Below are 13011 nucleotides of genomic sequence, written 5' to 3' on the forward strand. Positions count from 1 at the left end.
CCTTGGAGCAGCAGCCTGCTCCCTCAGCCCTTTCAGATGCTGGAGCAGTTTTTGAGTTTTCCCTCCAGCAGAAACAACTGTGAACGGCAGTCCTGTCCCAAAAACTAATGGCTGTTTTCAGGCTTTTTCAAATGAGCTGTAGAACTCACAGGTGCCTAGATGCTCAGTGCAGACAACACTCGGGTTTTGTGCTGGGACCGCTCCTTCCTGGGCTGGATGAATCGGGTGCTTGTGCTGCTGCAGATGTTGGAGAAGAACATCTTCTTTCTCTCGAACTCCCCCTCCTGCCTAGCACTCTGCTGGGAATGGGGCCAGTGCATCACCTGATGTGTGCAGTACCCAGTCTGGCCCAGGCAGAGCGCTTCCCTTGAGGGTAGGGTGGCTGGGAGAGCAGATCCCTGCCTGCAGGGAGCTAAAGCCATCTCCCTGTGTCTGTTTCCTGCCTCAGCACCATCCTGAAGCCTCTGACCATGCCTGCCATTCAAATCTCGGAGGTGGATGCCCCTGCTGAGGGTGACCAGATGCCCAGCCCCACAGGTATGTGCAGCACTGCTGTGCATGGTTATCCGTCAGTCTCTAAAATTCACATAGCTCAAGACTCAAGCACAAGTACTAAAAGGAAAGAAAGAAAAACACCCCACCTCCTCCCCTCCCCTAGAGCTTCCCTCCCTAACAACGCCCTGGGCATGTCCTCCTGGAGGGTCTCCTCTTCCCCATTTTATACAATTGGAGGCATTTTGCATAGGGCACTTTCTATTTATATTCATCAATTTATCTTGAGGTTTTCATACAACTGCAAAAAGAGCTTCCCCCTCCATTGTAGCTCCTTGGTGTTCCATTGTATGGGAAATGATCATTTATTCAATCACTCTTTTCATAAACTATTAGATCCTGGTCAGTCTTTATATTGTGACAACTCAGGTCACAGCCAGTGGCTTGGCACATGTGTCATTTTGTACATTGGTTCAAGAGGGCCCCCTGGATCTGAGGCTGTGTGCATCTGTAATTTTGACAGATATTGCCAATTTGCAAATCTCTCTCTAAAGTACGAATAGATCTCAATAAAAACAGTTCAACTCACTTGTGCTTCACAGTTCACTTAATGTTAGTGTTTTAGATTTATAGATAGAAATAGGTCATGGGCGTCCTATGTATTTATGTTCATGTGCTCTAGTAAGCAGTTTTCAAATTTTTGATTATGGTAAAATCATGTAAATATTCAGTCTTTACCATTTTAAAGTATTCAGTTCAGTGGTTCTAAATACATTCATAATGTTGTGCAACCATCATTGTTTTGTATTTCAGAACTCATCTTATATGCAATTTATTTAATTTTTAATAAACAACCGCTCCCCGTTTTCTGGTCTACCCCTGGCCCTTGGCAGGCGCTGCTGTGCTTCGTGTCTCTGTAAGGGGCACTGGTCAGAGTGGAATCGTATGGTGCTTATCAGTCTGTGATTGGCTAATTTCACGCATGCGTTGTCTTCCAGGCTCATGCGTGTTATTGAATGAGCCAGGATTGGTTTGCAAGGTCTTGCAAACCCTCGCTTCATGCTCACTTAAGTGCCCAGCCTTACTGTAACAGTTGTGGGTAGAGTCACTCTCACTGCAGTTCCAGAGCGTGGGTGTGGTCGTTACCCCACTTGTGGGCGAGCAAACAGGGACAGAGAGGCTAGCGACACAAAGATAAAGCAATTCGGAGTCTGGCCCTGAGGTCCAGCTCTGCACCCTTTATTGTATTGTTTCTTAATTATGTATCATGTTACTCCTCCTGCAGGATATAAAGTGTTCTGGAGCTGGACATTGTAGTTCACACCTGTAATTCAGATGGCTGAGTCAGGAAAATCATAAGTTTGAAGCCAGCCTGGGAATTTAGCCAGATTGTCTCCAGATAAAAACAAAAAAGGCAAAAAGACTAGAGATAGAGCTCAGTTGGAGGCCCTGGTTTAATCCACAGCGTCCCAACACACAGCACAACACCTGTTGTTTGGGAGACAGTGGTTCCATTATGGGAACATGATGGGTCCTGAAGCCAAGCACACAGAGCTTCCTTTTCCCTTGTCTCTCAGACTCCAGGGGCCTGAAGCCGGTGCAGGAAGACACGCCACAGCTGATGCGCACGCGCAGTGACGTTGGGGTGCGTCGCCGTGGTAACGTGAGAACGCCTAGTGACCTGCGGCGAATCCGGCGCCACCGCTTCTCCATCAACGGCCATTTTTACAACCACAAGGTAGAGTGGGTGTGGGAAGGCCAAAGGGTTGAGCCAGGTGTTTGCCCTGCAATGTTTGCGTTGTTGGTGGGGCGCAGGCTCTGCTGGCTGTGAATGTTGGGGAGCCCAGGTCTGGGGAAGCCCTAAGGTGGTAGATGACCTCAGGGTGCAAAGCCACGGGCGCCTTAAACACGCTTGAGAACCATCCCCTGCGCTGCCCTCCTCTTGGTCTGCCTTTCCCGTGAGCTGGGGGCTGCCCTGAAGCCCAATGGTGTCCAGCCGCTGCTGGCCCTCCCCACGCCCCCTGGCACTGCCTGCTGCTGGGCTCAAGTCCGGCCCCAGGAGCCAGCGCGTGGAGGGGCTGGAGGCCTCCAGGACGTGAACTGAGTTGCCCATCCCCAAGGGCCGTCTACGCCAGCATGCACTGCACAGCGTAGGCACCACTGCCACCGTGGCCCCTCCTTCCTGGCCTTAGTGTCCCGGGTCTGTGCCCACACACACCCTCACCCCAAATCCTCCGTTCACAGACGTCGGTGTTCACGCCTGCCTATGGTTCAGTCACGAACGTTCGCATCAACAGCACCATGACCACCCCGCAGGTCCTGAAGCTGCTGCTCAACAAATTTAAGGCACGTTCCCTACTCAGGCAGTGTGCCCTGGGGACTCTGGGAGTGGGGGGTGGCGGGCTGTGGAGAGAAAGAGTGGTTTGGGGGTGCCTGGCAGAGGATGAGGCTCTTTAGACCTTCTTACATTTCAAGGCGCTGGCATGACCCAGAAACATGTTAGAAAATCAGATGCTTCTTACATTTCAAGGCGCTGGCATGACCCAGAAACATGTTAGAAAATCAGATGCTGCCTGGTGTTCTGATGCACACCTGTAATCCTAGTACTTGAAAGGCTGAGGCAGGAGGCTCTCCAGAAGTTTGATTTTTTTTTTTCCCCTTGGTACTGGAACCCAGCTCAGGGCCTCATGCTTGCCAGGTAGGCAGTATGCCACTGAGCTATATCCCCAACCTTCACTAGAAGTTTGAGGTCAGCCTGGGCTATACAGAGAGACCCTGTCTCTATAAATAAATAAATAGAAAAGAGAAAAAACAAAGCAGAGTTTTAGTCCCGTTCTGGACCTACTAAGTCAGAAACTTCCAGTAAGACCAGGAAGCCTGTTCCAGGGACCTGTGGGAACCAGGCTGTCCACTGAAGTTTGATAAGCCTTGACCCTTTGAGGAAGGGTAGTTTGAGAAGCAACTAGCCTAGAGCCTGACCTCTGCCTTTGGGCTCAATGCAGGAGTTAACTTCCAAGACACAGCAAGGAACTCACTTTGAAAAGTCATACTTAAATGTGCAGATTATTCAGCATTTGGGAGGCTGAGGCAGGAGGATTGCCGTGAGTTTGAGGTAGACTTCAGTTCCAAAGTGAGTTCAAGGCCACCGTGAACTACATGGTGAGATCTTGTATCAGATAAACGAAAAAAGATGTGCGAATTACAATGATGAGTGCATTTGAAGTTCCTGCTACTCTGTTTTTTCCACAATCCTTTTTCATTCTCTTTGAGGCAAGATTCTTTCTGATTTATTTGAGATGGAGTCTTGCTGTTGCCCAGGCTGGTCTCACGTTCCTGGGCTCAAGTAATCCTCCTGCCTTAGCTTCCTAAGTAGCCAGGACCACAAGCCTGTGCCGTGATGCCCAGCTAGTATTGTTTTTAATGGGAGCCCCTGTGTCCTGGAATAGAGGCTCTGGGTTTGAATCCCTGTTCCTCCTGTTAGCTGGCTGAGTGGGCAGGTGAGTCCAAGTCCCTGTGTCTCTGCTTTCTCATGCATTAAAGGAGGACCATGAGCAGGTGTCCCGGGTGTGACGTGAGCACAACCACAGGAACCGAGCAGAACATGACATTACAGTAAATCTGGACTCTGAAATGCTTCAGAAGCTGACATTTTTTGAGTACTAATCTGACACTCAAAAAATTTCAGATATTGGAGCATTTCAAATTTTAGACTTTTGGATGAGGGATACTCGCCAGTAAAGTCTGAAAAACTCCAGGATCTGAAAAGCCTCTGGGCCCAAACATTTGAGAGGAACAAACAGCCTGTATCAGCACTGTGCTGAGTTGCCCGCACACCTCTCATCCCCTCTGAGGGCTGGGCACAGACACCCTCCTCTCTCCAGCCCTGACAGGGCTGTGGGGTTGGGGCTGGTGGAACAGCCCAGCGCGGGATTTCAGTACAAGCTTTCCACTTTTGCTTCTGATTCAGATTGAGAATTCCGCGGAGGAGTTTGCTTTGTACGTGGTCCATACCAGTGGCGGTAAGTCTGCAGAACACAGTGTACTTTAAAACTTTTGATTAACTCAAAATAGCAAGTTTAAAAAAACAAAGCAGAATAAAGCACCTCTGCCTCATTCAGTTGTACTGGGTTTGGAAACTTTCAGATGTTGTTGGCTTCCAAGGTTGGTGGTGGGCTTGCTGGGTAAGTCCCGTGGGGAAAGCCATATAAGAGCGGTAAACAAACCCAAAACCAACTGCCTGTTAAAAAAGGACTGGGCTTTCTCGAGAGACATCTAAACCCATTTCTTCAAAGAGGCAGCTTCCTAGGTGTTTGAGGCACAGTAGCGTTGTCTCGGGCAGAGGCATGGGGAGGGGTTGCTCTTAGCAGCATCTGTGGAATATTCCTCTACGCATCAATCTCCTGCCTTGTGCGGCCTTATCGCCTAAAGTACAAAGTCAGTCGGGAACCCCCAAGCTGACCACTTCCTGCGGTGAGAAAGGCCCCAGGTCAAACTCGAGGCCCTGTCGTTGTGGTTTCAGAGAAACAGAAGCTGAAGGCCACTGATTACCCGCTGATCGCCCGCATCTTGCAGGGCCCCTGTGAGCAGGTTTCCAAGGTGTTCCTGATGGAGAAGGACCAGGTGGAGGAGGTCACCTATGATGTGAGTGCCCCTGGTTGGGCGGTCTGGTCTCAGGAGGATGGGGATGTGGCTGGGTAACAGTGTGACGCTTTGGCCAAGAAACATGTCCACTTTTGGTGCCATTTTTCAATACCAGCTTTAATGAATTGCTTGAGTCTTTCCAGGGAACCATAACCAGTTAGAAAAGCTTTATAAACACTCTTAACAGGATCAAAAAAATAGCTGTAGCTGGGCCTGGTGGTACATGCCTGTAATCCCAGCACTCTGGGAGCCTGAGGCAGGAAGATGGCAAGATTAAGCCCAGCCTAGGCAATTTAGTGATTTGACAAGACCCTCAGCAGAAAACAGTTTGGGAGTATAGCTCGTGTGAAGATCCTGGAGTCAATTTCCAGTGTGAGAAGAAAAATAAATTTGCAGTGATTAAACCTCATCTGTGTGTTAGTCAGCTTTTGCTGCAGTAACAAACAACCCCAGTCTCAGTAGCTTACAACGGCTTTCACTTCCTGATCCTGATCCTGCTGGCTGGCAGCAGTGGCTCTGCTCTGGGCTGTGGATTGAGATCAGGTCTGCACTGTGTTGTATTCAGAGGTCCAGGCGGGAGGGCAGTGGCCCCATGGGGTTTGCTCCTTTTGGCTGACTGCCAGGCCAAACTGCAACACATGGTTAAACCTCCACCTACATTTCACAGACAGTGTAGAACAATTGGTTGATTTTTGCCCCTGGAGAATAAGGCTGTATTTACTATTCCCCATAATAATAATTAGCATGGTAGTAGTTTATATTAAACACTTACTGTGGCTCCAACCTTAACTGTGGCTTTTGCTATGCAGTGTAATGCCAGACATTAAGGATGTGTCTCCGAGATTTGCTCTGAACAGTAAAACAGTTAAAGCAATAGTCACATGTGCCTGAATCCCACTGGCCAGAGCTCAACATTAACGTGGGGCAGGGCAGGGCGCAGTTAGGCTGGTCCCATGGAGGCAACTGGAACTGGCAGAGGTTCCAGAGACCGAGGGGAAGCCCTAGCTTGACGGTAACTGGCCCCTGAGCCACTCCTCGGCCCCAGGAAGTACTCATTTGGATCCCTGTCTGAAGAGCAAGAGCTACAAAGCACCATCCCAGGCACAGTTCCTTCTGTTCCTTTGTGGGAGAACAAAGAACTCACTTAACTATAATGAGTTCAGTTCTTTCTCTGCATCATTGTCTCAGAAGCAGGTGCTTTTTTAACATTAAAATCATGGGTTGGATTTGTAAGATGAAAGATGAGAAGTGCCATCTCACTGTATAGTTCAGGCTTTCCTTCAACTCACTGTGTACCCCAGGCTGGCCTCCAAATCACAGCAGTCTTCCTGTTGCAGCCTCCCAAGTGCTGGGATTACAAATGTGAGCCCCCACACCCCCATGTCTTCCTTGAGAAGGATGAGGCGTGGCCCTGGTCTCAGAGGGTGACCTGGGTTAGGGGAAAAGAAGTCTCGAGCCTTGCAGGAGACCGAGGGCAGAGGGAATGGGAGGCTCTGAGCCCCACAGCCGGGTCCCTTCCTCCTCCACAGGTGGCCCAGTACATCAAGTTCGAGATGCCAGTCCTGAAAAGCTTCATCCAGAAGCTGCAGGAGGAAGAGGACCGCGAAGTGAAGAAGCTGATGCGGAAGTAAGCAGGGCTCGGGGTGCTGCTGGCTTCGCCCGACCTGGGGAGCACAGCCTCTGTCCCCCACCTGGCAGGGACACCCACGTCATGCAGCAGGTCTCCTGGGTCTTTCAGGAGGGAGGATCAGCCTCTTGGGTGGGGATATGGGATTTAAGCTGGGCTTTCCTTATCTTGTGTCCTTGTCTTCTTTTGATTAAAATCTCTTTTTCTCCCCCCTTTTATGAAAGAAACTTTAAAAGAAAGCATTGGCTTAAAATCTGTAGTCTAGGTTCAGAAATGGGAGAGGTGACCTTCCCTGGGGGTCACCTCAGAGACAATGTTTCCACTCTTTTTTTAACACTGATGTCTGGGAAATTTCATGTGGGTTGAAACCATTAGGAATCTTCTCTCTGGACTTTATGATTCCTTCGCCATGTCTAGTTACACAGCAGACTACATTTCACAGACAGTGTAGAACAATTGGTTGATTTTTGCCCCTGGAGAATAAGGCTGTATTTACTATTCCCCATAATAATAATTAGCATGGTAGTAGTTTATATTAAACACTTACTGTGGCTCCAACCTTAACTGTGGCTTTTGCTATGCAGTGTAATGCCAGACATTAAGGATGTGTCTCCGAGATTTGCTCTGAACAGTAATGTCCACGCCCATCTCTGTGGTGTCGGCTTCAGGGAACTGATCTCCTGCTCATCCTGTGGCTCTTGTCTCTTGTCTCTTGCCAGGGAGAGGCCCCGGTGTAGGCACCTGAAATGCAGGTGTAGGCTGAACCTGGTGAACTGGCCCTCTCGGTAGCCCCCCAGAGGGACAGATGTTGGCCATGTCCCCTGTCACTGCCTAGCTGAGGGTTCATGAGCTGCTGTGATGTATAAGGACCATGCATAGTGCCTTGGGCATAGCGAGCTCTCAGCTCATGGACATTTTACCACTGCTCCTCTTATTTTCCCATTTACAGAAGTCTCTTTCCCCCTGCTTATCATGGTCTTGGAAGTTTACATTTGTAATCCCATGGAAGTTACTGGAATTCTAGCAAGTTAATTCAGTTTACCACCTCCAGTGCAACCCACAGTGAGAAAAAGACACTGAGTCATGCTCGTCGTTATGGGGAGCCAGGGGTCCTAAGTCTAGCCAGGATGGGGTTTCAGCAGGATGAAAGTTCATCAGAACAAAAGCCAAACCCAGGGCCCAACACGGGCTTTATTCATTTGTGAAGAAGGGACTGACTAGAGGATGAGCGACTGTGCGAATGGTGGGAATTACGGGAGTACCGTGTGCTGGGCTGGCTAGATCAGAAAGCATCTCTGCAGTGTGCAGCGAGAAGGGTGTGCAGAAAGACCAGGCTGCATAACACAAGTGAGGTAGTGTTTCATGTTAGAAGGCTGGTGCTTTACTTCTGTGTGCAAACATCTTCTGTCCTGGGAAGTCAGAGCCTCTTAGTTAGCTCAAGGCTCCAACCCAGTTGACAGCCCTGGAGCAGTGCGGCTCTGCCGTCCCACTGGGCTCAACCGTTTAGAGGGAGACACTGAGGTGAGGAAACAGGACTGTCACCTGGTTTCAAAGATCACACATCAGCACCTCAGCAGGCCCTATTTACATTGCTTAGAGCCAATTGAAGGGAAAAGGAAACCAGCTCTGTACACATCAGTACATGGAGACAGGGCCAGGTTTAGTCAAAGTGGAGGTAACTGCTCTTTACCGTCCAGATAGTCTTCACCCATTTTCCAAGACTTCCTGGCCATAGTGAAATAGTCTGATTTGGATTTGGTCTCTTTGTTCCCTCTCGTTCTGGTGTGGAAGTGAACACAGCAGTGAATAGCTATTGAGCGGGCCAGGGAAGGCAGCAAAGGGAGAGGCCTGCTGTCACCCAGGCCCTGGTGTGGGCTGGTGCCCCTGGCAGGCTTGGTGGATTATCTCAAGGACAGGTCTGTGGCTAGCTGCCCTCCACTACAGGATGTTTCTTGTCCCCAGGTACACCGTGCTCCGCCTAATGATTCGGCAGAGGCTGGAGGAGATAGCAGAGACTCCGGCAACAATCTGAGCCACAGGAATGGGGGATCCAGGAACCCCAAGGGCTCCCACTGACCTGAGAAGACCCACCGGAAACTGGGTGCTCCCCTGCCATGGCAATGCTTATGTGCAAGCCACAAGCCAGCCTTTGCTCCCTGGAACAGGAGGAGAAGCCAGTGGGCCACTCCCTGTCCCTGGATCCCTGCTCTCTTACTGTCACTTGCGAGGACTTTTGATTTTAATTCTAAGGACCGGCTGTGTATCTAGACATGTGTGAGGAGATGCATCTGTGTCCCTCTGATGTTTCAGCACGTGGTGCCCTGCAGCAGCCGGCTCCAGCCGTGGAGGCTGGCAGGTCTCTGCCTGCAGCAGGAGAGGCAGAGGAGGACTTCAGGCTGAAGATTTCTCCTCTTACAGGCCAGAGGCAGCCACAAGAATCTGCCCAGGTTTAGAGGGCGAAGAAGGCTTTGCAAGCTCTCCATGTGGGGCACCTGTGTTGGTGGAGATTCTCTGTATGCCTGAAAAGGTCAGTGAGTGTGAGATCTTTGGAAATCAAAAGATAACAGTCTCATAGCCTTGTCTGATGGTGAGAAACAGAAAGATTGCCCTAGGTAGATGGGACAAATCCACAGTTTTTACACTGGAAACTGCTTGCTTTAAATAACAAAGATGAATGTGCCAGTCCATGTGGATGCTGGAGAAGGACAGATTTTGCTTTGTTCCGCCTCCGCCTCGCAGAGTTGGGAACCCCGTGCTTCCTTGGGCTGGAGGAAAGTCCCAGGAAGCAGAGGCCTCACTGGGCGCACATGGTGTGCTCCCTGTGGCCTGGCTTGTTCCAAGAAGGTGGCCGGGAAGTTTCCAAGCCCCTCCTTAGAGCTGAAGGGAAGGGCAGAGGCCCGGCAGCCCAGCCTGTCTTCAAGTCTTCCTGCGCCCGGAGCTGGACCGCATGTTTGAGCTTTCTTCTCTCCAACCTCTGGATTTTTGCAAATTCCTCACTCTGTGTGTGGAACCTGGGCCTTGAGCACTTGGGCCCTGAGCAAGAGCACTTGTCCAGCTGAGGGGCAAGTGTGGGGCTCTGGGCAGCTCTGGTGGGGGTAGCCCAAGGCTGGAGCTTATCTCACTTCCGAGAGATCAACTGGTCTCTAGAACAGCCTCAGTGAGGCTGCAAGGTGGGGACGTCTATCCCTGGGCTCCTGTGTGGCAATGCCCTTTGAAGGACAGCAGAGGCTTGGAGCCCACATGCTGGGCTGTGGAGATAACTGAGCAGGACTGGAAGCTCCTAACAGCTCCAAGCCTCACTGGGACAGGAGAGCTGCATGTCTGTCCCCCTGCTCCCTGGGATGGCATGGAGGCCTGGACAGCTGGGGAAGGAGAACCACTGGCCAGAGCCTCCAAAAGATGATGGGCCTTGGTGACAGAGCCATTCCTGTGCCTCCAGCCTGCTCCTGGGCTTCTGCAGCAGCCACACAGCTGTGTCTAACTGTATGCTCTCAGTACATGGGCTGCCACCCCCAGGCCAGCTTCCTCCATGGGGACCACACGGCTGGCCCCGTGGGTCTTCTGTCAGTCACAGACCTCAGTGGGCATCTGTAAGGTGCACAGAATGGGGTGAAGTGGGGCTTCCATGGTCACAGATATAAAAGAGCAGTTTTGGGAGTGCAGATGCACCCACCCCCGAGCTCTGCTTGGAGAGTTTCTGCGCTGGCTGCGTTGGTCATGAATGTCCAAGGCCTTGGTTGCCCCAGTAATTCTCCTTTGGGGGTAGAAGGGAAAAATTTTCACCAAGTAAATTTTTAACCACTAACTGTTACAGACAACTACTTCTTCTGGTTTTAGAAATTCTCTGTGAATTACTCTTATCAGTGCAGTAGTGTTCAGTGAAAATGTCATAAAATGCCCATTTTGCCAGATCTCTGAGAACGTGATACCAACGCAGCCTTGACTTTCTAAAGTGGGGGTTCAGTAGCAGGAGGAGGGGCGTGTGCTTTACACTATACACTTTTACTAGTGCAGGCCACCCTTTGCTATTTTGGCCCATTTCTTGGAGATCATTTCTTATACTCTAATAATCTGATGAAGAAATGTAGCTGGGTGTGGTGGTGAATGCATGTGTTTGAGAAGCTGAAGCAAGAGGATCTCCATTAATCTCAAGAGCAGCCTGGATTACATATCAAAAACCTGTCTCAAAGAAACGAAAACAAATGAATTTTGGAAATTTGGCCGAGAGTTCCAGCTCAGTGGTAGGGCACATGCTTAGCGTGCATAAAGCCTTGGCTTCAGTCCTCAGCATCAAAACAAACAGCAGGAGTTGGGAAACCTTTGGAACAGCAGCAGCTGAAACAGAGACTTCGCCGTGGTGGCGGGGCCCTGAGTTTCCCACTGGTATCGCATGGCCTTGCAGCCTTGAACCCCTGAACCAATTTCTACAGGCTGTATAACTGTGTGCAGTGAGCCTGAAACCGTGTGGACATCAAAAGCCAGTGTATAGGGTTCTTCCTAACTCGAGGAAAGCAGACCGCTGCAGCTGGCTTTCCCTTTTCTTTCCCCCGCTTTTTATTTTCTGTGCAAAGGTTTATATTACACGGTGATCAAGTAAAGGAAAAACCTGAGCCTTCCAGCTGGGGAGGGGGAACGAAGCGAAGGCCACACTCTCGGGGGTCACAGGAATGGGACTGTGAGGGCAGAGCCGAACCAAAAAGCACAAATGATAAGCCTACATGCTCTCTGGTCTCCAGGCTGGGTGGGCTTCAAGTGGAGGCTGAGGCAAGAGGGTCTCTGGGGAGACATCCCCCCAAAAAGTAGAGGGCTCAAGTCCAAGATTTTGGTCTTGATGTTTCCAGGAGAAATATTTGCACCTTTTTCCCTCCCTATCAAAAAGAAAACAATATTTTCTCCTAGAAACCAGAGAAAGACATTTTATTGTTGCAATGTGACATGCAAGGACATCCAAATCCATTCTGCCAGCAAAAACATTTTGGCAAGCGTTGTTTTCTGTGGAACTGAGGAGCTGTTTCAGTGCTCAAAAGAAAAGAGCAAGGAGTTTTTGGGAGAAGTCCTTTTACTTATTTATTTTTTGATACTGGGGTCTGGACTCAGGACCTTCACACGGAGCCACATCGCCAGCCCTTTTAAGACTTTTTATTTTGAAACTGGGTCTTGCTAAGTTTCTCAGACTGGTTGTAAACTTGTGACCCTCCCGCCTCAGCCTCCCAGAGTGCTGCAATTACAGGGGTGCCACCACACCAGGTTAAGAGAAGTCCCTTTACAAACAACAAAAACAAGCGGGAAAAAAGCCCAAATATTTTATTTCAAAGTTCTGTGACATGGAGAGGTTGATGTCCGAGATAATTTCCAAGAGAGAGGTTTCTGTGAGGTTGAGGGGCTTCAGCACCACATCGAGATGGACTTGTGACCTGAGGCATGGGAGAGGGGGCGGAGGAGACCCGCTGAATGCCTTGGCCATAGCAGCCTGCACTTCATGGTTTCTTAAGCTGCTTTACACAAAGTCCTGCTGCAGTTAGATGAGACATGATCTCCTAGAGCCTCGAGACCTGGTGCGTCCAAGATGTAGCTGAATGCCTGTCCCAGACAGCACAGAGCCTTGGGGTGCCCCCACATTTTAAGAGAGCAAAGAGATGCACACACTGTGAGGGAGGAGCCTCAGCTTCCCCCGACGGGTGGCAGCCCTGATGTTTCCTGCTGTGTCACTGCTCATGTTTCTTAAGGGTTCTCACGCGTGTTTCAGTTCTGTCTGTCCCTTCCCTAGCACGGCCTGCCTTTCAACAGCAGGGCCTGGCTCGGCCCGGTGTTTGGCTCCGAGCTGATATGCGGATGTGTTTAGGCATCTGAACATCATTTGACGAGGCCTCAGTGGAGAGCCGTACACTTCTGTAACCTTTTGGTATGTTTTAATGCACTGACTCTTAGATCTTATTAGAATAAAGCACTTTTTAAAGACGTCCCCTGGGTTGCTGAATCTGTAGGTTGGGGTGGGCTCTGCTGGGAGAAGTGGGGGGGCCTTGGGGACAGGAGTGTGAAGACCACCCAGGAGATGATTTTCTTTTTTTTTTTTTTTTTAATAATTTTTAAAAAATTACTTTGAAGGTAGTAAAATATAGCAGAACAAGACAGAACAAAGCCAGCTGAGACAGTGTAGTGAAATTGGTACAGAACTTCACAGCAGGTTACTGGGATAACAGTAGTAGGTATCACAGTATATCTCATTTTCACAATAATTGTTCTTTCAATCA

The 13011-nt window shown here is 49.9% G+C and overlaps 1 protein-coding gene across 6 annotated transcripts in view; it reads left to right on the plus strand.

Annotated features, from left to right (window-relative positions):
* Rassf2 (Ras association domain family member 2) overlaps positions 1-12721 on the plus strand; it is a 37989-nt gene extending 25268 nt beyond the window's left edge. For all 6 annotated transcript variants that reach the window (XM_023560047.2, XM_003476601.5, XM_063248740.1 and 3 more), the window contains 7 exons: positions 449-537; positions 2070-2230; positions 2737-2838; positions 4460-4511; positions 5012-5133; positions 6663-6760; positions 8723-12721. In XM_023560047.2, the coding sequence (XP_023415815.2) occupies positions 449-537; positions 2070-2230; positions 2737-2838; positions 4460-4511; positions 5012-5133; positions 6663-6760; positions 8723-8792 (694 nt within the window). In that variant the 3' untranslated portion in view covers positions 8793-12721. The remainder of the gene's footprint in view (positions 1-448; positions 538-2069; positions 2231-2736; positions 2839-4459; positions 4512-5011; positions 5134-6662; positions 6761-8722) is intronic.
* The last annotated feature ends 290 nt before the right edge of the window (positions 12722-13011 follow it).

The sequence above is a fragment of the Cavia porcellus genome, unplaced genomic scaffold, assembly GCF_034190915.1.
Source record: "Cavia porcellus strain 051 isolate PalLab524CR breed Dunkin Hartley unplaced genomic scaffold, mCavPor4.1 scaffold_5, whole genome shotgun sequence".
In the NCBI taxonomy this organism is placed as follows: Eukaryota; Metazoa; Chordata; class Mammalia; order Rodentia; family Caviidae; genus Cavia; species Cavia porcellus.